Genomic DNA, 27,583 nt, shown 5'->3' with positions numbered 1-27,583 from the left:
CGTAACAGGTGTCATATTAAAATCCCCTCCTAACACCAAGATCCCTTTTACACAACCCTGAAGGCGCCCTTCTAACTTCTGAAAGAAATTCCTTTGATTTTCATTGGGAGCATAAATATTAACCAGCATAAACCAACAGCCTCCAATCTGTATCACCAAAATTATATATCTATCATCCACATCTCGTATCACCCGTTTGCACTCTGCTTGTACCCCCTCATGATGATAATACCTACTCCTCTAGTTTTCTTATTCCTCTTATTATAGGGCAGATAAATTTCTGGAAACTGGGCAAGCCGCAATAAATGTTCATGGCAGGGCAAAAAAATTAGTTTCATGGATGAAGATGATGTGAGCCTTCAAACGGGCCAATTCTCTAAACAAAAAATATATTTTAGGTGCTACATTGAGCCCCCTCACATATAATGTTAGAAACCTTAAATCATCCGCATTTTGGGGGGTTTTCCTAGGAGGGTCAGCTTAGGTATAAAAGAATTATCTGTAATTTTGCACATGTATTGTAGTTAGAAATACTTGGCTTTAGCCTAAGAAGACACTGACTTTAGTCTGAATTCATCTAGGGAAGTTAGGATTTTGCTTTCTTTCATTTGTTTACAGATGGGGTAGTACCCATCTGGATCTTCGGAGTTGCTGATGGTTCAGACAGGTGGCAGGACAACAACTCAGCGGTATCCAATGCAAGAAAGTGGCGATACCAGTGAAAAGAGGTTTTTTTTTAAAAATACTTTATTTTAGTGTGCACACATATATACATTTTTTGTATTTTATTGAACTTTGGGACTGAGAAACTCTGGTTTTAAGAGTCACCTAGTCAAATACTTACCTGTGGTTTTAGGTATCCTAGAACAAAGTTGGTTTTAAGTTGAAAGCCATGTCATGTTTGTATGAGATTTGAATATTATCACTAACTATAATGGTATTATCAATGTAAATTTGATCATATGTGAATGGTAAATTAGGTACGACGAGCGAGGTGATTAAATTTGCAGATGATACGAAGTTATTCAGAGTAGTAAAGACGCAGGGGGATTGCGAAGATCTGCAACATGACATAATCAAGCTCGAGGAATGGGCATCGACATGGCAGATGAAGTTCAACGTGGATAAGTGTAAAGTGATGCATGTCAGTAACAAAAATCTCATGCACGAATGCAGGATGTCCGGGGCGGTATTTGGAGAGACCTCCCAGGAAAGGGACTTGGGAGTTCTGATCGACAAGTCGATGAAGCCGTCCACACAATGTGCAGCGGCAGCAAAAAGGGCAAACAGAATGCTAGGAATGATAAAGAAGGGGATCACGAACAGATCAGAGAAGGTTATCATGCCGCTGTACTGGGCCATGGTACTCCCTCACCTGGAGTACTGCATCCAGCACTGGTCGCCATACATGAAGAAGGACACGAAAGGGTCCAGAGAAAAGCGACTAAGATGGTTAAGGGGCTGGAGGAGCTGCCGTACAATGAAAGATTAGAGAAACTGGGCCTCTTCTCCCTTGAACAGAGGAGATTGAGAGGGGACATGATCGAAACATTCAAGGTAATGAAGGGGATAGAATTAGTAGATAAGGACAGGTTGTTCACCCTCTCCAAGGTAGGGAGAACAAGAGGGCACTCTCTGAAGTTGAAGGGGGATATATTCCGTACAAACGTAAGGAAGTTCTTCTTCACCCAGAGAGTGGTGGAAAGCTGGAACGCTCTTCCAGAGGCTGTTATAGGGGAAAACACTCTCCAAGGATTCAAGACAAAGTTAGACAAGTTTCTGCTGAACAAGAATGTCCGCTGGTAGGGCTAGTCTCAGTTAGGGTGCTGGTCTTAGACCAGAGGGTCGCCTCGTGAGCGGACTGCTGGGCATGAAGGACCACTGGTCTGACTCAGCAGTGGCAATTCTTATGTTCTTAAATTTAATTTACCTTGTTTAAACAACATCCGATTACAACAATTATTGGACATACCTATTTAGTTTTCTTTCACCCTCAATTGTTATTGGAGTTTTTTTTAAGTTGCAACAAATATTTAAATGTTTAACCTCTGTGTTGGTGTGACTTGAAGGAGAAACCTATTGAAACATAGTGTGATTGTAGCATCTCATACACTTAATTGTAATAAATTGTAATGTAATTGCATCACACCACCACTAGGGGTTTTTATTTGCAGCAATATGAGGAGGAGAGAAGCAACTCAGCAGCAATTTCTTTGGCTGATGGAACTTCGGCATTCCCTCCAGCAAGGTTATTATTTTTCATGCACTTGGGAGGGAATACATTGCCCCATCAGTCCACCTCTGTGTCCTCCCAAAATCATAGGGCTGGCTATGCCCCTGCATACAACTATATTAATCTATCTTTTTAATGGTGGTGATGTATATTATGGATTGATTTTATGACAACATAAAAAAGGAAAGATGTTTATAAAGAATGATTGCCTGATTCTTTCGGAAATTAATTCTTTGTGGTTACTAACTTTTTCAGGAATGTACTCCGGAAAACCTGGAATTAAAAAAGAAGCTATTTGCTCAGTTGGATCTTCTGGCCAGTGAAAAAGCTGTAATTGGTAGCTCCACATCCTGCCTTTCACCTACCAAGTTGTTCACTGGACTTAAGCATGTGAAGCAATGCATTGTGGCCCATCCTGTAAGCATTCCAAAGACTTGGGAACTATTTATTTGATAAGTTTTATATTTGATCTTAATAGTAATAATGTATTGACTGATTTGAAAACATATTGATATGTAGAAGCTGAAAGAAAACTGCTTTAAGAGTAATGTTTATTCATGAGACCAATGTCTTTTGTAATACGGTCTTGCATAAACACCTTAATTTGCCAGGTATATCAAAGCAAGTTTAAGCTTTCTTCTGGAATGATATGGGGCAACAGATTAGCAGAAATATTTCAAGAGATTAATATTCCAGTTGATTCAGGAATCTGAAGGTAGAAAAGATTATGCTTAATTAAATATTCACAGTATTACGGACCATAGCTTGTTCACTTCTAGACTGCGCACACTTTCAAATGTAATCTTTCCTCCTTCATTATACTGTATACTGTAAATGTAAGAGATTATGGACATGAAGCATGAACAATTAAGTAGCTTACTACCTCTTATAACCCCCCTTTTTACAAAAACGTAGTGCGGTTTTTAGCGCTGGCTGTAGCGGTAACAGCTCTGACGCTCCTAGGAATTCTATGAGTGTCAGAGCTGTTACCACTGCGACCGGCACAAAAAAACATGCTACGGTTTTGTAAAAGGGGGGGGGGGGGGATAGCTTTGAAATGTATTTCTACAGTCTCTGTTCTTCTGGTCCTCGAGTTCTTCTGGTTTCTTACCTTCTATGTCATCAGCATTTGTAGACTATTAATTATTACCCTAATAGAGAGTTAATTTATGACAGAATGCTTATATGAGAAGTCCAGAAAGATGCCTATATTTGTTTTATACAGGCAGCATAATTGGTTATGTGCCTTTATAAGCTAGGCTTCCATATCTAGCCTCATTAGCATGCAAATACCACACACAAATTTATACCTGCTCTGAAAATGTGTGTGTGGCCTTCACATGTGTACATGCATTTTATAATATACACATGTATATCTCAACTTTACCTCTGCTCTGCCCAAACTACACCCCTGAGGATGTCTGTGCCCATATCCAGCATCTCATATTCTCTTACTCCTAGCCCCCCCCCCCAGTTGTCCAATATCTCATCTCCCCTTCTATAGCAGGGGTGTCCAACATCTTTCCCATTATGTCTCAAGGATCAGTCCAGTGAATTGTGTCCATCTACCAGCAGGTGGAGATAAAGAATATGGCACATCTCTGCCATTAAAGCTGCTGTGCATCTGCTCTCACCCAGTAATTTCTGTCTCCAGCAGTTTGGTAGAAGCTCTGTGCTGTTTTCTTGGATGCTTGTCTGCTGGGCTCCTGGGCTTCTTTGTGGGCCAGCTGAGCTAGGAGTTGAGTAGCTGGTGGCTTGGGTGCAAACTTGGTGATGCCAGCTCTCTCTCCTCTTCTATTTTCTCTTATTTGCTGTCTGTAATCTCCTGTTTCCTTTAAAACATAAACCATAGCAAACTTACAGAGTACAGTGTTTGAGTTATTGGCAGCAGCTGCTGGAACGAGAGACTCGACACAAGCAGTGTGATTCTGGGAGCGGTGTACGGATGTCTCAGCAGGTGAGTACTCCGGCGCCCTGTTCTTGTGATGGTGACTGAGGCAGTGAAGCGCTGCTTATGGTGTGGGAGCTGTCGTGCATCTTGGAGGCCAAGGATCAGGACATTTCAACTGCAAAGGGTTTTTCAGATCCCAGCATGTCCATGGAGAGTCAGCAACAGGAGGATATTTTGATGGACTTTGCTGTCACAGATGCTGACCATGTGTCGGCTTGGCTGCTTGGCTCTCCATGGCTCCCATGGAGGATCTTTCTGAGGTGCCCCTAATACAGATGGTTTCTGCCTATATGGACCTTTCCTACATAGTAACTTAGTAAATGATGGCAAATAAAGACCTGAACTGTCCATAAATTATACCCATTAAAAATACATGATTAAATTAACTTGTCTCTTCTTTGACATTTCTGGGCCATAGACTGTAAAGTCTGGTATTGTCCTAGGTTCCAAATTAGAGAATGACACAGGGAAAAATTCTGTCCCTGTCACTGCCCTGTCCCTGGACCACCATCCTCTTCACTGCCCCATCCCCTCCGTCCCCTTCACCGCCCCATCCCCATCTCTGCCATCCCCTTCCCCGCCCCATCCCCATCAAGTTTATCAAGTTTATTAACACAATTTGATTGATCGCCTATTATAATCACTAAGCGATGTACATAACAAAAAAAAATATATCAAGTGAAAAGGGGTAGACATTTTAACAAAAGAACATTTAACTTGAACAAACATACAGTGGGAAGGAAAAGATAAAAGTTACAATTTTTGTTTGGGGTAGAATAAGGAAATAACAATAGGTAAGGGGAGTAATAACCTCAGCAATATTAAATTTATTATACTTTAAACATTAAAAGCATCTCTGAATAAATAAGATTTTAAAAGTTTTTTAAATATTAAAATATCTTTTTCGTTACGAATGTATTGGGGAAGGGCGTTCCACCATAGGGGACCAGTCACCGAAAAAATGTCGGCCCTTCTTGTACCGATGATTTTTAGGGAAGGTACTGAAAGAAGATTCTGGTTGGAAGAGCGAAGTGAACGCTGTCCCTTTCACCACCCCATCCAAGATTTCAGCATCTTCTCCTCTCCATCCCCCCACCCCCAGCACCCTTCATGCGATCCAGCAGCTCCCTCCCGCTGGCCAGCCGTGCATTTCCATCCCTCCCTCCCTTTCCCTTACCTTCTCTTGTGGCGATACTGGCAATTTGTATAAGGCTATGCGCTGTATTACAGCCGGAGCCTTGAAGTCGCGTCAGGTTGCCTGCTAGAAAAGTCTCCTCTGATGCAACCGGAAACAGGAAGTTGCGTCAGAGGAGACTTTTCCAGCAGGCAACACGATGCAACTTCAAGGCTCCGGCTATAATACAGCACATAGCCTTATAGAAATCACCAGTTTCAACAAGAGAAGGTAAGGGAAAGGAGGGAGGGAGGGAGGGAGATGCATGGCCGGACAGTCAGCGGGAGAGAGGGGGCTGCCGGATCGAACGCTCGTTCACCGCGCATGCTAACCATTCACCGCTCCACGGGGCGGTGAATGGCCTTGTCCCAAATCTCGCGGTGACTTATTTTTTGGTCACCGTTTTGGCGGGTTACCCACGGCTAGCCGCAGGTAACAACCACCGTGTCATTCTCTATTCCAAATGCTGAAGTTGCCATCCAAGCTCACTCCAGCTTATCCAACCATCCCATTTTTGCATGATATCTACCATAAAGTCTGGCCAGTAACATCCTCTTGTTCCAAATTAATGGACTGCTCATTGATGCCCACCCCAGCTCATGCTACACTGAATCACCATATATGGGACACAGACCATATATGGGACACAGACCATGCTCCTCTTCTGGGCTGCAGGGGACAATAGGAGCTGAGAGATCTCCATTTTTTCCTGCGTTTATACTGTTGTTGCATCAAAGATAAGTTATAGTTTTTCTACTATTTAAGACTAAAAATAATGTATATATAAAAGAATTAATAAGTTTATAAAATATATATGGATGGTGGAGGCCAACCGATGAAGAGGTAAGCTACATTAAGCCTGAACTAAAATGAAATAGTAAGTTCAGGTGTAGAAACATAGAAACATAGAAAATGACAGCAGAAAAGGGCTAAAGCCCATCAAGTCTGCCCACTCTAATGACCCACCCCCCTGACTTTACCCCCGTAGAGATCCCACATGTATATCCCATTTACTCTTAAAATCTGGCACACTGCTGGCCTCAATCACCTGCAGTGGAAGTTCATTCCAACGATCAACCACCCTTTCGGTGACGAAATACTTTCGGTGAAGAAATTTCCCTCCCTTGATTTTCAGCGGATGCCCTCTTGTGGCTGAGGGTCCTTTAAGAAAGAAGATATCATCTTCCACCTCGATACGGCCCGTGATATATTTAAACGCCTCAATCATGTCTCCTCTCTCTCTTCGTTCCTCAAGTGAGTACAGCTGCAATTTATTTAGCCTTTCTTCATAAGGGAGATCCTTGAGCCCCGAGACCATCCTGGTGGCCATTCGTTGAACCAACTCAATTCTCAGCACATCTTTCTGGTAATGTGGTCTCCAGAATTGTACACAATATTCCAGATGAGATCTCACCGTGGATCTGTACAATAGCATTATGACTTCGGGCTTCCTGCTGACAAAACCTCTATGGATACAACCTATCATTTGTCTTGCCCTGGATGAAGCCTTTTCCACTTGATAGGCAGTTTTCATGTCATCGCTAATGATCACTCCTAAATCACGTTCTGCCTTAGTCCTAGCTAAGGTCTCACCATTTAGTGTGTAAGTTCTGCACGGATTTCTGCTGCCCAAGTGCATGACTTTACATTTTTTAGCATTGAAGCTTAGCTGCCAAGTCGATGACCAGTGCTCCAACAGAAGTAGGTCCTGTGTCATACTGTCTGGCAAAGTGCTTTTACCTACTATGTTACACAGTTTGGTGTCATCGGCGAACAATGATATTTTACCCTTAAGCCCTTGGGTCAGGTCTCCTACGAATATGTTGAAGAGGATCGGGCCCAAGACCGAGCCCTGCGGTACTCCACTAGTCACCTCCGACGTTTTGGAGTGGGTACCATTTACTACCACCCTCTGAAGTCTACCGCTTAGCCAATCCTTAACCCATGCAGTTAGTGTTTCCCCTAATCCCATCGATTTCAGCTTGTTCAATAACCTGCGGTGTGGGACGCTATCAAAAGCTTTACTGAAGTCCAAGTACACGACGTCCAGGGACTCCCCCGCATCCAGCTTTCTCGTTACCCAGTCAAAGAAGCTAATCAGATTTGATTGGCAAATCTATGTTGGTGGGGATCCCGTAGATTCTCCTCGTCCAGGATTGTATCTAATTTCTGTTTGATTAGTGTTTCCATGAGTTTGCTCACTATTGATGTGAGACTCACCGGTCTGTAATTCGCAGTCTCCGTCCTGCAGCCCTTTTTATGGAGTGGAATAACGTTAGCTGTTTTCCAATCCAAGAGGACTCTTCCCGTGCGCAGGGAAAGATTGAAGAGCACAGATAATGGTTCCGCCAGGACATCACCTAACTCTCTAAGCACCATGGGGTGTAGGTTGTCCGGTCCCATGGCTTTGTTTACTTTGAGTCTTGATAGTTCGCCGTAGACGCTACTGGGCGTAAACTCGAAATTTTGAAATGGGTCTTTCGAGCTTTCCCTTGTCTGCAACTGCGGACCGGATCCCGTCGCCTCGCAGGTGAAGACTGAGCAGAAGTATTCATTTAGTAGTTTGGCCTTATCGGAATCTGATTCTACATAATTCCCATCCGGTGTAGCTGCTGAGGATAATCCTTTATATAAATGACTAAAGATTGTGCAGTGAAATTGATAAAAACACTTGAAGACTTGTGGAAGAATATTTGAAGATTATAAAAAAAGTATATATATAAAATTATTTAAAAAGTGTATTCATTCTGAAGCAAGAACTGTATATTGACGATTGAGATTTAGTGGAATTGCATATTTCCTCCCCCAGTCTCAACTCCTCAGATTTCATCTTCTGTTATGTCTGGGATGAAGTCTTTCTACATACATGAGGCAATACAAGATCTGAGCTCAGCTCAGTAGCATATGCTAAACTCCACCCTGAAGATAATATGGACTATGTCTTGTCTTTATCCTATTCCCCTCCCCCTCCCTGAGGAGGTTGAAAGGTTCAAATTACCTAGGATGGATGACCTGATTACAGTAGTCACAAAGACAATACCATTCTGGTGGAAGGGGGTACCGCGCTCTATGATGTGCATGATCACAGGTTGGAGTCTTCTTTGAAGCTTGCCTTTGAAATATCTGCTCTTAGTCTGCAGGCTACTATTTATAGGTCTTATGCTACTAAAGCATGCCTTTCCTGGTTGCAACAGTCTCATTTTTGGAGAATGGCAATGTCCAACTTTCTATGGAATTCGTCCTTTCTTATCTGGCTGATCTGTTGTATGATCTGCTGAGAGCTTTGGCAAAACAAAAGACATTGTCAATCAAGGCAAGAAGATTGTTGTGGCTCAGTCTCTAGGCAGTTGGTGAAGCTTCATTTTTGGGTTAAGCTGTTGTTTGATGAAAACTTGGAGAAATTGGTTATGCATCTGGGAGACTCCAAAGATCAGCGTTTGCCTGAGGAGAGGTCTAAGGCTCCATTCGAACTTCCCAAGCTCAATTTCATTTTCAGAAGCCAGAAGATCCAGAAGATATAAATTAGGGAAGTGTAGTTCCTCTGCCTTTTAGAGGCCATCTTTTCAGAAGTGGCAGTCTTCCTTTTGTGGTGACAAGAAACAGTCCTCTATGAATTCCAGACCTACTGCTATCTCCCATGTTTTGCAATAACGGGGTCTGGGTTCTTTGTTGCAGAGCATGGGCTGTCATTTTGCAGATTTTTACAAGGAGTGGACCACCATCACATCACCATCAGACGGTGGGTCTTAGACATCATACAGGAAGGTTACAGACTGGAGTTTCATCATCTGCTTCCAAATGTTTTCTTGGAATCCCCATTCAAAGTGCCCAAAAGGTACAGGCTGTTTAGGATACTCTATGCTCCTTACTTCAATTGAGGGCGATTCAGCAAGTTCCATGGGATGGATTGAATATAAGCAGGTACTCCATTTACTTTGTGGTTCCGCAAAAAAGGAGGCTTCTTCAGGCCCAGGTACAGCATTGCCACATGAAAACTCTGAAGTTGATTATTGCCTCAATTTGAAGCATTATCACTTAGATGTGACAGCTTGGGTGGAGGCCTTTGAGGTGGTTAGAGTCAGCTGGAACAGGATGTGGGAAGGATTGCTCCTGTCCTGGCTCACCGCTGGACCACCAGGGCTTCAGGCATGCCCACGTGAGGCCAGGGACAGATCCAGGCAGGGGATAGAGGTAGAGCACAGACCAAAGGACTCGAATATAAACTGAGACCCCCCTTTTTGTTATGCTTTGGCCCAAAAATATTGGTTTATATTCAAATATATACGATACCTGCTGTTGGTTCATTTTCCCACATTCATTGGCACTAAGTTGTATTCATTTTGACTCTTTAGGGTTTAAGAAGGCAGGAGCTTTTTCAATATTTTCTCTTCACTTGGATATTGAATACTGGGTGAGAGAAGATTCCTTAAAGGCAGAGATCTGCCTTTAGATAGGCACAAACCCACTAGTCTGGACTGATCCTTTTAGACTACAGAAAAGGAAATTATCGAGTAAGACAAATTTTCCCATCTATGCTCCCCTTCCCAGGTATCCAGCATCTCATTTAATCTTCCCTGTCTGTCTCCTATATCCATTATCTCCCCTCCCTTTCCTTCTTTGTGCTGGGGCTGCCACCTGTGACAGTCCCTCTACCTTTGCCTGGGCTAGAAGAAATATCAATACAGTGCAGGTCCTTCCAGCACAGGCCTGCACTCAAGCACTGCTACATTCCACCCTCATCCGATTCAGATTGCCGTTTGAGGGGAATAGAATGCAGCAGTGCTTGAGTGTGGGTCAGTGCTTAAGAACCTTACACCACTGAGAGCAGAATTAAAGTGCTGGTTTCCTGCAGTGAAGGGTCCACACTTCTACCCCCCAAATTCTGCCACCAGAGAAAGACATCTCCTATTCTAAACCCAAAATCGCAATTGAAGGGGGCATCATGGACAAGAAGAAAGAGGCCACTTCACAAAGGTGTAATTATTTATTTTGTGACTGTGAGCCTAAAAATGGTCGCACACCCTTTTTCACAGCGCTGTTTTGCATGAGTTGGCGTCACAAGAACTCATAAATGTGCAATTTAAATAAACTTCTGTGCATAATGGACTACATGCAGAAATGTAGTGGATATCCCATTTGCAAAATGTGGAAATGACCTGTAGCCTGAAATCTATAGTGAGAAATGTACAGTATATTTGAGTTGGATGGTCTAAGGGTTAATATATGGGAGTATTGGAAACCCAAAGCCTTCAAACTTATTTCATGCATATTTATTATGGTAATACTGAATAATTAACTAGCCTAGGAGTGCCTCGAGGAGAGGGCTGGGAAACAAAGTCCTACAGAGCAGCGCTTCACACAGGTACTAATTCATCAGACATCAGATTGGGATATTTATTTGTTATCTCAGTGAATTTAAATGAAAGCCTTCATTGTTGTGAGTCTAGTAAGAGACTAAAGAAGGTGTTGAAGCATGACCTTAGTTCTTTGCATTTGTTTCTCTTTCTCTAGGTGAACCCACCTTACTATGTGCCACTGGTTGAACTGGTTCCCCATCCAAAGACAGACCCTGCCACAGTTGAAAAAACATATGCTCTGATGAAAGAAATTGGACAGTGCCCTGTCAAGCTGATGAGAGAGATTGATGGCTTCGCTCTAAATCGACTGCAGTATGCAATAATTAGTGAGGCATGGCGACTAATACAGGTACCTTACAATATACATACAGTCTTTTTTTTTATTTATCTTCAGAAACTAAATATCTTATGAAATATATCAATGAAGATGGCAATTGGGTTTTTGTTTTCAGACTTTCTTGACTGGAAATCTGATTATGTGGGTTTCAAGGTACGGTATATTATGTGTATGCCTATGAAATATTTTGACAATTAGGGGCCGTTCTACTAAAAAGAGTTAAGAGTTGGGCTTTGCATGTTTTAATGTGGGTCTTTCCTACGCACTAAGCCCCAAAATAGGGTTGTTTTCTTTTTTGAAGGTCGCAGGCTAATTTTTCCATTAGTATGTGAGACCTGCCAAAATATTAATGTGAGGGCACATAGGCTCTGACTCTATAAAGTCTGCCTAAAGTTAGGCACTGACATTGGCACCGAGTCTAAAACACTTAGGTACCTATTATAGAATCACTCTTAGTGTTGCTCAGCAACCTAATATTTAGGCATCCCCAATTTATGCTGGGGTTTTCTTTGCCTAAAGGTAGGCGCCGATATCGGTGCCTAATGGCACCTAATTCACAAAGATAGATTGTGAGCCCACCGGGACAGATAGGGGTAATGCTTGAGTGCCTGATTGTTAACTGCTTAGATACTTAAAATAATAAATAACCACTCCCACTTTTAGTGTAGTTGCTCTGGGATAGGTATATACTTTTTATAGTATTGAGTTTTTTTAGTTAGGTGCTTAACTTTTAATTAAGTCCAATTAAAGCCTATTCTAAGGTGTTGAGTGCCCATATCAGCCCCTATTAAGCCTATTGCGCAATTAAGTTAGGAGCTGATATTGAAACCTAACTTTAGGCAGACTTTATAGAATCAGGACCTTACTGCCTCGTCTTTAGGAGGTGCTAAGTGCTCCTGCATTAAATCTGCATTATCCAGTTAGTGTTTACTAATGTGAATGCACTAGCTGGAATACACATTCATGCCCATTCCCTATCAATAACACACCCCTTCCAAAAAAAGATAACAAATAATTTGCATACAATTAGCACTTGCTGACAGGCACATTGGGCTAGATTCACTAACCCTCCAAATCGTGTGCGATCCGTTTCCGTTTGAATGCAGGCCGATGAATTCACTAAAGTCCTGCATGCAAATGGGAACGATCATTAACATGCCACCTACTTATGGCCAGGATCACTAGAGAGCGATCCCTGCTCATGCGCACACCCTGACAATAGTGATAGGAGAAGCAGCCTCCTGTCACTGCTGTCAGGGCTCAGCCCTGATCTCTCCTGCCTGCCCTGCTCTGCCCCGATCTCTCTTGCCTGTTTGCCGGACTCTCCTGCTCTCTGCCGCCGTTTCCTGCAGTGCAAGCCCGTGGTTTTAAAGCGGGCCTGCACTACAGGGAACAGCGGCAGAGAGCAGGAGAGTCCGGCGAGCAGGCAAGAGAGATCGGGGCAGAGCAGGGCAGGCAGGAGAGATCGGGGCAGAGCAGGACAGGTAGGAGAGCCTACACTAGCCCCACCCATCGGCCCGACACACCGGCCCTGCCTGACACCCCCCCCCCCCACCGCCTCACCCACAAATGGCCCACCGGTCCCACAGCCTCACCCACGACCGGCATGGCCCTCGCTCTCCCTCCCCGCGACCAGCATGGCACGGCCCACCCACCCCTTGCACCAAAAAATTGGGAGCAGGAGAGGTATTCAGTCCCTCCTGCTCCTAGGCCTCCCACCCCCCGGCCCACCCCTAGTTGGCCCAGGTGGTCGGGCCTGGCCCACTCATCCAGGTACCTTTAAAATAGTTGGGAGCAGGAGGGGTGCCCGGACCCTCCTTGGGACAAGACTCCCTTCTGCTCCTTGGGACAAGACTCCCTCCATCTTTGGGAGCAGGAGGGGTGCCCGGACCCTCCTGCTCCTACGCCAATCTTCGGGAGCAGGAGGAAAGTCCTCCCGCTCCTGCTCCTCTGTCCGGCCGCCGCCCAATAGCGGCCTTAGGCCCAGCCCCGGTGCATCACCTGATGCACAGGGAAGGGCCTAAGGTACTAATTGGCTGAGGCACCTCAGGCTCCTCCCAATCAGTGCCTTATTGTATTCATTGTACAGGGGAGGTTTTGAGGATCAATGATTGAAACTTGGAACCTGTAAGTCTTGGCCTTGAGATTCATTCACTTACGTCCAAGCTGGTTTCTGAGCTCCTCAGCCACCCTGTATTAGCACTCTATGCTTCAATCTATGGGATTTTGTTTTTCCTGTGGGTGATTCCTTTTTGATCCCATCTTTAAGATGAATTGGTGTGCTACCCATAAACCTCCCATGGCCAGGCCCCCTTTTGGGTTGCGCACTATGGGATTTGGGCGCTCATTGTTGGAGAAAAGTGCACGGCAAGATGCTCGGGCAAATTCAAATTGACACCAGTTAGTGCCAATTGGCACCCGATTATTGGTACTGATTGTCTCTTTTGCTCATTTAGGGCTCTTTTTTACAAAGCCGCGCTAGGCTTTTTTTTTTTTTTTTTTTTTTTAATCGCCGGTTGCAGTGGTATTAGTTCCAACACTCATAGAATACCACTGCAACTGGTGATAAAATAGCCTAATGCGGCTTTGTAAAAGGGGGAGGTTAGTTGGGTGCACATCTTGGCTAATTGCCCACTCTGGGTACCTTGTTGGGAAAAGGTGGCTATTTTAGAAAAGGAAAGTACATGTATATTTTCTGTTCTAAAATTGCTGCTTTTATGTTAAGTCAGCAGTGACGGGCACTAATTCAGTCGTTAGTCAGATCCCACATGGATTGTAGCAGTGGTCTTAAACTCAAACCCTTTTCAGGGCCACATTTTGGATTTTTTGGCCTATAACATTTTTGTTATTTCCAATTTTGCTGTATTTCTCCGTTATCTCTACTTTCTTCAAAAAATAATAATACCCAACAGTGTTGACACATAATAACATACGAGGGGCTGCTGAAAAGTTCTCAGCTCAACCAAGAAGAGAATGATGTGGAGCTATGAAACTTACAAGTTATTCCACACTTTTCCTGACACTTTCATTTCATACCACATCATATAAAGAGGTCTATAAAATAATGAGTGGAGTGGAAAGGGTAGATGTGAATCACTTGTTCACTCTTTCCAAAAAATACTAGGACTAGGGGACATGCGATAAAGCTACTAGTTAGTAGATTTAAAACAAACCGGAGGGACACGGGTACGTCTGAAGTGTTTGCAGATTTTAGGTGTGATGTTATGGAATACCTGCATTTGCACATCTAACTGTTGTTAGTTGGCATAAGTATTTATATCATCTTTTGGCAGGTGTAAATTCATGCTTAAAGTTAGGCACAAAGGCCCTGATTTTAAAGTTAGTCTCCTAGATTTGTGCATCTAGCCAATTTAAGCACCTAAAGTAATTATTTTAAAAGCCTTAATCGGTGCAGTTAATTGAAAATTACAATTAAATATAATTTAAATTAGCAACTAATTAGCTGATAGGCGCCTAAATTAAAGGTAGGCATGTACTCCAAGGCACCTACCAGGAAGTGGACATCGTTAGGAGTGGATTGTGGGTGGATCTTGGACATGTTTTGACTTAGATGCACTCATTTAGGCCAATAGAGTGCACCGAAGGTTGTAATGCCTACTGGCAGCTAAGACCACTTTAGGTGCCACTAGGCATGATTCTATAAATAGCGCCAAATTTGTGACTGACACTTGTGCACCTCGGTGCCTACATGTTAGGTGCCATTTATAGAATCAGGGCCAAATGGCACACTAAGCTAGTATTCTGTAAAGGTCACTCAATGCAGAACACCCTATACTGAATACTATCAGTACAGATCATACTGGGCACCATTTATATGCAAATAGTGGGCACTCTTATTAGCAAACCATACCATTTAGTTTTATATGCCCCGCAGATTTTTCTTTTTTTAATATCTTTATTCATTCTAAAGCCAAAAATAAGTGCAACATATTATACAGACATTTTACACTTTAACAGCACTTAAATTCTATCAAATTATATTTTATGAAAAATACATATATCATCCCCCCTTTCTACATGTCCAACAATTGCACGTAAATTAAAAGTATCTTCCCACCCACCCTGGACATGTATAATCAAAGGGCAAAATCAACAATCACTCCTTACAGAATTTTGTCAATGGCTCCCAAACATCCATAAATTTTCTATAATATCCCTGTTGTATGGCCATCATGCGTTCCATTTTAAAAATGTGGCATAGAGATTCCCACCAGAAAGTATAATTTAACCGCAAAAAAATTACTGTCCTCGTGATGCCATTTCAGTTGGAAATCCAAAGGCAGTTAAACGTAAAACTCCATATAGTAAAATAAATAGTTCAGCACACCAAATTCAGCTTTACTTCCCCAAAGTTCAAAAAAAAATTAAATTAAAGACTCAATTAATTCCAGCATCCATACACGCTTTCCCCAGTGTACCTCTCCTAGCATACAGGATTACTCACTTAATTCATAAGTGTGTCTTGCTGAGAAAGAAACTCCTTCAGCTTCTCAGGGTCTTCAAACTGATAGAATTTATCTTTATAAATAACCCTCATGAATGCAAGATAATAAAGCCAATGTTTTACCCCGATCTCCTTTAATTGTTGCCTCAATTGTAAAAATTGATTGCGCAGATTCACTGTTGCTCTCGCAAAATCCGTAACAAATATGGTTTTTGAATCTTTGTAATTTAGATTTTTGGTCTCCTTTGCCAATATCAAAATTTCTATAGCATTCTGGAAACGAAACAGGTGAAATATTAATAATTTAGGTCCTGACTGACCATTAGGTCTTCTTCCTGGGATCCTATGTGCCCTTTCGATTTCTAATGGCACTTTTAAATTAAGGGGGAGTATTTTTGGTAGGATTTCTTCCAAGAAAGTTATAGCATTTTTTTCCCCTCTTTTAGTCCTAGTATCCTCACATTGTTTCTTCTTGAACAATTCTCAAAATCCACCATCCGCTTTTCCATGTCCAGAAGAGCCCTGTGATCTTTTTCATATTCCAGCTGCTACATTTCCACTTTCTCCATTTGGGTTTCTATCTGTGCCATTCTGGTATGAACCAATTCTACTTTCTGTGCCAGGTTTGCCACTTCTTCCTTCACCGCTGCCAGTTGATCTGTGTTATCTTTCATCACTGATCTAATATTTCTGAGCTCCTCAATAAGCTCTATCGTGTCCAGAGCGTCCACAGGCAGGGGAGTTTGGAAGGTATGGGTGGATCTTCCTTTAATCTTTTTGCCTTCCCACCTGTTTCATGCTTAGTTTGCTTATTAGAAGCCATTATTTGAAAAAAATTTCAGACTTTCTGCTTCTAAGGAAATAAATTTTAAAAGCTGAAAATCACCAGAAATATGCCTGGGGTTGGGAGCTTCACAGCTACACAGCCATGTCTGCTGTTTCCAAGTTCCGGAATCTCCCCGCAGATTTTTCAACTAGTTCATGGGCTACATTAGGAGTTTAGGAGACATGAGTGGATATGCAACATGCAAATCACATAGAGATGAGATGGGTCTTAAAACATTGTTCTGTAATAGTCAGTGGTCTGATGTAGTGATAAGGGTAGATTATTCCACACTTTGAGGCCTTGAAATTTGAAGGTAGACTTGAATATTTTTTTTCCTTTGTACATGTAGGGGAGATGGGAATTTCAATTTGTAGTGCTGTGTTGCTCTCGAGTTGAAGAAGGTGTGTGTAACATTAATGGCTGATTCAAGTCCTCTTGAGATTGCCTTATGAACCAAGCAAGTGATCTTAAAAGTTATTCATTTTTTCATAGGCAGCCAGTTTAGTTCTCTCAACAGCAGACTGGCCTTACCAAATTTGCCAACTCGGAAGATTACTCCGACAGCTGTGTTCTGAAGCAACTGCAACCTTATACTCCTTTTCGGTAAGGTTACTGTATAGTGAGTTACAGTAACCCAAGTACAGGAGACGAACAGCCTACATGACTGCTCTAAAGCAGGTCTGGCTGAGAGTGGATCGTATTGCTTTCAGTTGTCTAAGCCTGAAGAAGAATTTTTTTTTTTACCAGGGTGTCGATCTGAGCTTTGAAGGTTAATTGGGAGTCTAGCATGACGCCTAGGACTTTTGAGGCATTCACAATCTTGAGCGTCTCATCTGTGGCCAATACCAGATCTGTGTTTGGTAGCAGACTAAAGTCGCCAAACCATAACACTTTAGTCTTGAGTTTATTAAGTTTGAGGAAGTTTTTTCTGTTCATATACTCAGGTCCTCAATCGATATTCATTTTCAAATGACAGCCCACCTCTTATCATTTTCTACCTTTTTTTCAACATAAATATCTACAACAATGTAGTGTACTATTGATAATAGTTCAAGAAGCAAGTAAATCAGACAGAATTCTAGCAGTCAGTTATGCAGGGAAAGCAGCAAAAGTAAACACAAGAGTAGTTTTTGGCTCGATCATAAATGAGGCACCTAAGACAGAGTTGAAGTATTCCACAGCATAAAAACCCAAGTTTAATCCCCAGAATATAAAGTTAATTTTATTATAATGTTACAGTGATTAATTTTGTACACAAAATATCTTCATAATTTGACTATCTATCCATGAATGAGAGCAGGGTTTTTGATGGCATTTATTCTGAATAGATTTTAGCATGTAGACCGTTTTCATTTAAATTTCTGGCTTTAACCATCTCTGTTTATTTAGATTGTTAAATATTGTACCACACTGGTTAATTTTTAGAGTGTAGAGCTGCAAATTGTCCTGACATCCTATTTACCTTTATCAACTAGAAATGCTCTTTGTCCCATAAGGGGGTAGGTGCTGACTTTGCCTATGAATGAACCTTGATATTATTTCTGGTAAAAATCCTTTTAGAAGCTTAGGAAATTTATTTCCTGTACACTCTAGAAACAGGTTTCCACTCATAGGAGGATTTCAGTGCAAAAAGAGAGAGAAACAGTTTTAATCTCTGATTGAAACCAACAGAATTCGAAGTAAAGGGATATTGGGAACAGAAGTAGATTTTGTATAGGGTTAGATTTTATTGCTAGGGTGTGCTAATTTGGCTGGTGAGACATAAAATGTAATATGGGTGTATGTGCACTCTTGTTATGGTTAAGGAGTTCATCTTGTTTTCCTTGTACTAACAGACTACTCAGTGTCCTGCCAAATGAAAAGTGTAGTTTGAGAATAAAACCATGAACCTAGGCCTCCGGCAAACAGAAGCTGCAAGAGTTGCATGAATGAAGCCAATTAGTCTTCAGAGAAGTGGGTGGCAGTGTTTCATCACTAAGAATGGATGGGCTGGTTTGAATTACTCTTAACTTCCCCTCCAACCTTGATGACTGAGATAATCCAAGTTGCTACCAATGCAGATCTAAACAGCCTGGAATAAATTTTTTCTCTTTCTCTGGATCATAAAAATCTGGAACTAATCCTTACTTGCTTCAGATTTCAATTAGCTTCACTTAAGAAGTAAACCTTTGTTTTCTGACTGGTAAAATATAATGTCAGTGCTAGAAATATGAGGAATATTTATATGGATCTGCCAATTTATACTCTTTCTAGAAAATGAGATCGAAGATGCGATTTCTGCCTGGATAAATCATAATAGCAGATAAATACCATATGGTCTATCCCGGTGTTTCTCAACTTCTTCAAGCCAAGTACCTACCCCCTAAGCCTAACAAATACCGAGTACCCCCACCCAAGCTTTGCTCCTGATCCCACCCCATAATAATAGTACTAATTGTAACGCAATTTCTTCCATTTATTTTTCATATACACACAATATAACCACAAAGCACACTGTGTGCACAGAAAATGTTAATTATCAATTATATTCGGGGGGTTTTCAAAGAGGTCAAGACAGATGACTTTAAAATATGCAATCAGTAAAACTATAAAAAAATAGACAAATATAAAGCAAAATATAGACAGCAGGTATAAATTCACAAAACTGACACATTTTGATCACTAAATTGAAAATAACATTATTTTTCCTACCTTTGTTGTCTAGTGATTTCATGAGTCTCTGGTTGCATTTCCTTCTGCCTGTACATTCAATATTTCTTTCTTTCTGCCTCCTACATGCTTCCTCTCCGGACCCCATTCCCTTCCTCAACCAACATCTCTCTGTCTCTCCATGAGTCCAACTTTTCTTCCTCTCTCCTTCACCCCTATTGGCAATATGTCTCTCTCCCTCTCTCTCACTGTCCATCCTCCCTCTACTGCCACATCCAACATTTCTCCCTCTCTCATCCCCCGGATCATGTGCAGCATTTTTCACCACTGCCCACCAGCCCCATGTCCATTTTTCCTTCTATCACCCCTCTCCAGCACAATGCCACATCTCTCCCTCCATCACTATTTCCAACATTCCTCCCCCTTGCATTCCCTTCAATCTATCCCTCTGTTCCCTCTCCACCACCATATTCAATATTTCTCCCTCTCATCCTTCTAGACCCCATGCATCTCTACTCACTTCTCTCTGTCTATGCCCAATTTCCCTTTCTTCCTTTCCCTATGTGCACCATCTCTCACTCACACACACATGCCCATAAATTTTCCCTTTCTATTCCCTCCCTCCCTCCTATGTCCCAAGTTAGTGCCCCCATGTTCATGCCCCTTCCCCTCCTTCTGTGTCGAATTTGTGCCACCTCCCTCCCCCCGAAGCCGACCCATCCACAGAAGCCACAGGTGCTGCCGGGGATCCCTGCCTGTCCCCCGCGGAATCCGCAGGGGATCCCTCCCTGCCTCCCTATCTGCTCGCCTGCTGCACCACCCCCAAACCCAAAGCTGACCCTGCCACCTTGCCGGAGCTGACACACTCCATCACACCCAGCAGCAATTCTGCACAGGGACGGGCCACGGCGCATGCAGTGACTCAAACGTTACACGTGGCCAGCTCACAAGCCTTCCCCCTGCAGTCAATTCTGTCTTCAGAGAGAAGGTTGCAGGCCAGCTGAGCAGCAATTGTGCATCGGTACCGCATGTTGAGAAACAATGACCTAGGTCACACGTAGTGAGATCTTTTAAGTGGTATATTAGGGGGATTTTGACACAATGAGGAAGCAAAATGATCAAAACTACGAACCTGAAATAAATGTATAAAAAAAAAAGTTCAGGGTCTCATTTTCAGCTTACAGGAAATATCCTTACCTTACTTATTAAGGAAATATTTCTTCTACTAACATGTGCAATATTTATTTGCCCTGTAGGCAGGTGTGATATCACCTACTGATTTGGATTTGGTGATGTCAGAGGGACTTGGAATGCGCTACGCTTTTATGGGCCCTTTTGAAACTGCACATCTCAATGCAGAGGGTAAGATTTTTTTCTTATTTTATAGATAAAATTAAACCTCGCCACTTTTGCTTTTCTTATAACCTCAACATTTTCAAACAATTCCATCTCCGATCTCATTGAACAGTAGTTCTCAACCCGGCTCTCGTAATACACCAGGTCAAGGTTTCAGGATATCCACAGTTAAGCATGAGATACCTTATGTACTTAAATATAAACTGAAATTTTTGGCCCCCAAATTGGGATGTCAGTTTATATTTGAGTCTCTCTGATCTTCCTCCTACCCCCAGGTGACTGGCATTTCAATCCTCCTCCCCTTTCTCCCATGATTGGCACATCTGTCCTCACCTCCTTCCCCTCCCACAACAACTGGCATTGCTCTTACCTCGTTCTCTGGCTGATGCTGACTCCAGTGCGGAGCCTTGAGCATCTGAGCATGCTCAAGGCCTGCCAACTCCCGATTTTTCTGAGGTCCCAGTGCTCAAAAGTCCTTGTTGAAATCCTGTGAGCTGTTGTAAGGCCGGTAAATTTTCCGATTTCTAAATGATGAGCAATGCTCAAAAAGCACTGCATACAAATGAGGTTCATGGAAATTCCATCCAAACAATAGTTGGAGAAAACAGCTGACACATGCACAGGACAGTTCACAGAAAGAGGCACAAGGTAAAGCTGCATCGTAGACATGCATATCATAGGCATGCCTTTTGTAGCGCATCATAGGCGCACATCATAAGCACCATGGGGGGGGGGGGGGGCAGAGAACTACCGGCAAACCATGGTAAAGTTTTTTTTAACTTCCATTTCATGCGTCGGCAGCCCCAGACCTGACAGTATATGATTTTAAAGAATGTGCCTGAGTCACTCCTTTAACACAAGTGCCTATAGCAAGATAGCAAGATATATATGCTCTTTTGGGTGCCTACCAACCCTATAAAAGTATGATGAATGTATCCCATACTTTTTAAAAAAAATTTCCTTTTCTCATGTAATTCAGTTCCAGACCTGCTGGTAATTTTGGAGCTTTAAAGATCACTTTATTTTGTGCACCACCAAATGTGCTTATTTTAATATTAATGAACTCGTTGTACTACATTTCCATTCTTTTCTCGAAGCTGCTACAGGGCATGAAAAAAAAAAAATGCACAGAGCCATTTTGTGCATCAGAAGCTAAAATGCTTGTATGCTAAACCAGGTAGAACTGATTTATCGATGAATGTTAAAGGCATGGTAAGTTTTGAGCATCAGGGCCTGAGACTTTCAGAGAAGGTGGGAGCTGGCAGGCCTCGAGCATGCAAGAAGAAGAGGCAAACCAAAACTGCAAATCAGATGCAGAAAATAAAAAAAAGCGGTGAGGTATCTAAAAGCTCAAAATCAATTTTATTTAAAATGCAAACAGGTGTGGTCTCAGATTTATACATCCAGCCTTCAAAATCAATTTTTTACAAAACATGTTGGTCGTGTTTCGGTACTACTGTGCCTGCATTACGGGCAAAATTGAACAAATTATGAGTCCAGTACTTAAATATCCACCTATGAGTAAAATAAGCAAAACAAAAAATGAACCACTAAATCAAATTATGAATAGAGCAAAAGCAGAATTTGGTGAATATACTGTATATGTACCATCTAAAATGTACCAGTTCATATAGAATGCAGAGACCCTTCAAAGATGTTGCAGTATAAAAATCATAAACACCTTTTGAATAACACAGTCATTTTTTTAAAATCAGGCACAATCATTCAGAGGGGAACCATATAAACCATTGTTAAAACACCAGAAAGTGGAAACAATTTTAAGGCACTGTAACTTTAAATTCACAGGCAGCCACTTATATCTAAGCAGACAGCTCCGTAACATTGCTCATATACGCCAATATAGCAGCTGGATATTACAAAGATAACAATTTCTTTGTGCATCAAACCATCAAAAACACCTTCATTATCTAAAACTATATACATTAAACTTCACAATAATGCAATTTTCTCACAAAAACAGCAGTATAAACAAAGTGAAACTAAAAATAATTCCTGATTAAAATGTTATTTAAAACGGTTAAAAATTAGCATTTAGCAACATAGATACATGATGGCAGATAAAGACCAATGACCCATCCAGTCGGCCTATTAGCATCATTCACTATCTCCTCCTCTCCCTAAGAGATCCCACATACCTGTCCTAAGCGTTCTTGAATTTAGTCACAGTCTTTGTCTCTACCATCTCTACTGGGAGACTATTCCATGCATCTACCACCTTTCTGTAAAAATGTATTTTCTTAGGTTACTCCTTAGCCTATCACCAATGCCCCCACTCTGGGAGTTTCCTTTAAATTGAAAGAGACTCATGTATATTTATGCCACATAGTTATATGAACGTCTCTATTTCCCCTCTCCTGCCTTTCCTCCAAAGTATACATATTGAGATCTTTGAGTCTGTCCCCATATGCCTTATGACGTAGACCACCGACTATTTTAGTAGCCTTCCTCTGGACCAACTCCATTCTGTTTATAATTTATCTTACCTAAAAATCAGCTTTCCCAAATGTTCAAAAAAGCATGGGATGAACACAGAGGATCTAGAATCAGAAAAAAATAGTAAATATTGAAGAACTAAGGCCAGTACTGGGCAGACTTGCATGGTCTGTGTCTGTATATGGCCATTTTGGGGAGGATGGGCTGGGGAGGGCTTCAATGGCTAGGAGAGTGTAGATGGACTGGAGTGAGCTTTGACAGAGGCTTCAGTAGTTGGAACCTAAGAACAGTACTGGGCAATGCTTTAGATTCTTGCACAGAAAAAGCTAAGGAGAAGAAGAAAAAAAAATACCCAAACTTTTAGATTGAATCAGGTTGGGCAGACTAGATGAATCATTCGGGTCTTTATCTGCCGTCATCTACTATGTTACTATGTTACTGTCATGCCTCCTTTCCAGTGGCGTACCTAGGGTATGTGGCACCCGGGGCCCATCATTTTTTTGACACCCCCCCCCCCCCCCCCCATGTAAAAAAATATTTTTTTTTTTTTTTTTTTTGCAATAACCATGAAATGGAATAAATGGTCAGAATAGAAACAGGCAGTGAAAATTTTCTTTTATTGAACCTCATATATGTAACCATTATTCCAAACATAACATAACATAAATTATGTCTAAAATTGTCATGACATTAGAAGTACATATGGAGTAGTTGCAGGTGATGCTTGGGACAGTTCTGATTGTGTTAGTTCGGTTTTATGTGTTTTTTGAATAGAAGGGTTTTTATTTCTTTTTGAAGGTTTTGCAGTCTGTGGTTGATATCAATTGGTTGTAGAGTTGGGGGTCGAGTGTTGCAGCTCGAATGGCTAGGAGGTTGTCGAACAGTTTTTTTCTTTTGACGTTTTTGGTTGGAGGGTGTGTGAATGGTGCACAAGTTCTCCTATGTCTGTTGAAGTGGATTGAATTATTTAGCTGAAGAAATTAGTTACCCCCCATTCCACACACATTAATTCTCTTCCATTTTTGTTCCCATTATAAAAAACACTGATAAGTTCCCAGAAAAAAAAATACATTAAAATAAGAAGTGAAAACAAAGGCCCCTACAGATGAGAACATAACATAAGAATAGCCTAACTGGGTCAGACCAATGGTCCATCATGCCCAGTAGCCCATTCTCATGGTAGCCAATCCAGGACACTAATACCTGGTCAAAACCCAAAGAGTAGCAACATTCCATGCTACCGATCCAGGGCAAGCAGACACTTCCCCCATGTCTTAATAACAGATTATGGACTTTTCCTCCAGGAATTTGTCCAAATCTTTCTTAAAACCAGCTACACTATCTGCTTTTACCATAACTTCTGGCCACTTCATTTTTAAGTTTAGATCTTTCCTTTCAAACAGAGACCTTGCTAGATGTCAAATACAGCACAAGGTAACTTCACATGGACTTAGCTGTGCAGGAAATGTGAATCTCCTCATACACCCACCATATAGTGCAAAAATGTGCAAAGGTCTGTTTTTTTCTTTCGATCACTACATAGCCTAATGCCACACAAGCAGCGCTGTTACAAACATATTCTGTAGGTCAATGCTAAGGATAACAAAGTTTCCTTCCTTGGACCAGAAGGAGATAAACCACTGGAAGAGATCCCAAAACAACACCCAAAGACCCGCTCAGTGTGTGAATCAGTTGAGTGGAGTGGACTAACTGGGGGGTGGAAATGGGCCCGGAGTTTGCTCAGCAGAATTTCCCAGACCACCTCTTCCTCTCAACACATTGACACGCTGCCACCATCACCACTAGGAACACCTCACTGGGTAGGCCAGCTATGCTATAAACTTTATAAAACACATTATTATATTTTCTTATAAAGCACATATTTTAACTGACCTCTCTGACATCCTCAGCCTTTCCATTCACAAAAATAGAAGGAAGAAAAGTTCCCATTTCCTGCTGTCTCATGTCCCCGGCCTATACAATATTTTTTTTCTGCAGACCCTTCAAAAGTCTGACCAAATCCTCGTTTCACTTGCATTATAAAGTACTGAGGATGCCATCTCTCCCCAATCCCAGGTCCTAAAGTCTAAGACAGTAGCGCAAACTAATGCTGCCAGATACAGGAAAAAAAAATTTTGATTCGATTCAGCCCTATTGAATTGGTTTTTCAATTCGATTTTCCTGCCCAGTTGGGTGATTTTTTTCAAAACTCCTGGTGGGTTTTATAGCTTTTTCACCCCCTTTGGCTTCTCCTATCCACACTGGTGCTGTGGTGTAAATAAAATAAAGAAACAAAAAGGACTTTTCCTCTTTCTGTTAAATCCTAGCAGTCCAACACCAGCTCTGGCAGGATACACATTTCAAATCTGACATGTTATAATCACAAAACAGAAAATAAAATTAATTTTTCTACCTTTTGTTGTCTGGTTATATTTCAAATCTTGTTGGTCCAAGGCTCTGGTTTTCTTCTGATAACTTGCTTGCCAGGGTCTCCTTCTTTCTGCATGCTAACCATCCATCTGCCAACTCTGTCCTCCCTTTCCATTTCCCTTCCCAGGAAGTCTGGTATCTTTCCTTTTTTTCATCTCCCTCCACAGATCCACCTTTTCTTAAATACCCTTTCATCCAGCATCTCTCCCTCCTTCCCCACCATCCCAGAGTCCACCATCTCTCCGTTTCTTTTCCTAATTACCCTCCTATCCAGTATCTCTATCCCTCCTCCACACCATCCCTTGTGTCCAATTTCTCTCCCTTTCTGTTCCTTCCCTCCCTAAATCCATGGTCCATCATCTCTCTCCCTCTCCTCTATTTTCAGACCCATTATTTCTTCCCCCCCCCCAAAGTTTGGCATATGCATGTCTCTTTGAACACCCCCTTCCCTCCGTGTACTTCTAAATCATGGTCCCCCCCCAAAGGCCTGTCCCCCCTTAAAGGTCTGCCTGTCCCACCTTGAAGGCCTGCACCCCCCTTGAAGGCCTGTCCCTTCCCCTTGTAGGCCTGTCCCCCCCTTGAAGGCCTGCCTGCCTGTCCCCCCCTTGAAGGTCTGCACCCCCCGAAGGCCTGCACCCCCCCGAAGGCCTGTCCCCCACTTGAAGGCCTGTCCCCCCTTGAAGGCCTGCCTGCCTGCCTTTCCCCCCTTGAAGGCCTGTCCCCCCTTGAAGGCCTGCACCCCCTTGAAGGCCTGCACCACCCCCCTCGAAGGCCTGCACTCCCTTGAAGGTCTGCACCCCCCCCGAAGGCCTGTCCCCCACTTGAAGGCTTGTACCACCCCCTTGTAGCTTCTCCCCCCCTTGTAGGCCTGTCCCCCCCTTGAAGGCCTGCCTGCCTGCCTTTCCCCCCCTTGAAGGCCTGCACCCCCTTGAAGGACTGCACCCCCCCCCCCGAAGGCCTGCACTCCCTTGAAGATCTGCACCCCCCCGACGGCCTGTCCCCCCCTTGAAGGCCTGTCCCACCCCCTTGTAGGCCTGTCCCCCTTGTAGGCCTGTCCCCCCTTTAAGGCCTGCCTGCCTGCCTTTCCCCCCTTGAAGGCCTGTCCTCCCCCTTGAAGGCCTGCACCCCCCTTGAAGGCCTGCACCCCCCCTTGAAGGCCTGTCCCCCCCCCTTGTAGGCCTGTCCCCCCCCTTGTAGGCCTGTCCCCCCCCTTGTAGGCCTGTCCCCCCCCCCTTGTAGGCCTGTCCCCCCCTTGAAGGCCTGCCTGCCTTTCCCCCCTTGAAGGCCTGTTCCCCCCCTTGAAGGCCTGCACCCCCTTGAAGGTCTGCACCCCCCCAAAGGCCTACACCCCCCCGAAGGCCTGCACCCCCCTGAAGGCCTGCCTGCCCCCCTTGAAGGCCTGCACCCCTTGAAGGTCTGCACCCCCCCCCCGAAGGCCTGTCCCCCCTTGAAGGCCTGCCTGCCTGCCTGTCACCCCCCTCCCCCTTGAAAGCCTGCTTGCCTGCCCGCCCGCCCCACCCTGAAGGCCTGATGCCCCGACCCACCCCGAAGGACCGCTCGCCCCCCTGGCCTCCCCGCACCACCTATGAACAGCCGCAGCAGGATCGCGAAGTCAGCGTCAGCGATCCCTGCGCTGCTTCCTGCGCCACGGTCCCGCCCCTCCTCTGACGTCAGAGGAGGGGCGGGATCGCGGCGCAGGAAGCAGCGCAGGGATGCTGACGCTGACTTCGCGATCCTGCTGCGGGCTGCTTCACAGGTGGTGCAGGAAGGTCAGTGGGGCGAGCGGTCCTTCGGGGTGGCGGGGGACTGAACGGCAAGGCCGGGAACACCCCCTTAGGGCTGGTACCCGGGGCGGCCCGCCCCCCCCGCCCCCCCCTAGGTACGCCACTGCTCCTTTCTTCCACCTTTTCTTTCTCTGACTCCTCTTCCTTTGCTCCCTTCCCTAGCCAGATAACCTATAGTCAGTGCTAAGCTTACTCGGGCCCAGATGCACAAAGCACCAACACCACGGTAAAAAAATACTATGGTGAGAGCGATTTTTTTTTTTTACTGACAATGTTTAGTGCAAAAGCATGCAAATTATATGCATGCTTTTCGTGTGAAGCACTGCCAGTAAAAGGGGGGAGGAACTGTGCCTGATGCTTGCTCAGAAGAGCAATCGCTAAGCACAGCTCCTCCTTCATGTCAATGCACCCAAGAACCCAAACCAAAAAAGCCCCTGCTCTCCCTGCCAGCTCAGCGGCAGGAGAATCCCTGAACAGCTGAGCCGGCAGGACTCCCCAAAGCTGGCTTCAGGGCTTCCCCTGCTACTCAGCTGTCTAGGGCCCCCCTGCAGGCTCAGCCTTCCATCA

The 27,583-nt window shown here is 43.4% G+C and overlaps 1 protein-coding gene across 1 annotated transcript in view; it reads left to right on the top strand.

The window, feature by feature from the left end:
• CRYL1 (crystallin lambda 1) overlaps positions 1-27,583 on the top strand; it is a 132,240-nt gene that overhangs the window by 90,736 nt on the left and 13,921 nt on the right. The window contains exons 4-6 of the mRNA XM_033950422.1: positions 2,489-2,650; positions 10,870-11,064; positions 20,249-20,354. Coding sequence (XP_033806313.1) covers positions 2,489-2,650; positions 10,870-11,064; positions 20,249-20,354 — 463 coding nt within the window. The remainder of the gene's footprint in view (positions 1-2,488; positions 2,651-10,869; positions 11,065-20,248; positions 20,355-27,583) is intronic.

This window comes from Geotrypetes seraphini, chromosome 6, assembly GCF_902459505.1.
Source record: "Geotrypetes seraphini chromosome 6, aGeoSer1.1, whole genome shotgun sequence".
NCBI classification, from domain to species: Eukaryota; Metazoa; Chordata; class Amphibia; order Gymnophiona; family Dermophiidae; genus Geotrypetes; species Geotrypetes seraphini.
The sequence above is the reverse complement of the archived record's forward strand: the minus strand, read 5'-3'. Positions and strand labels throughout refer to the sequence as shown.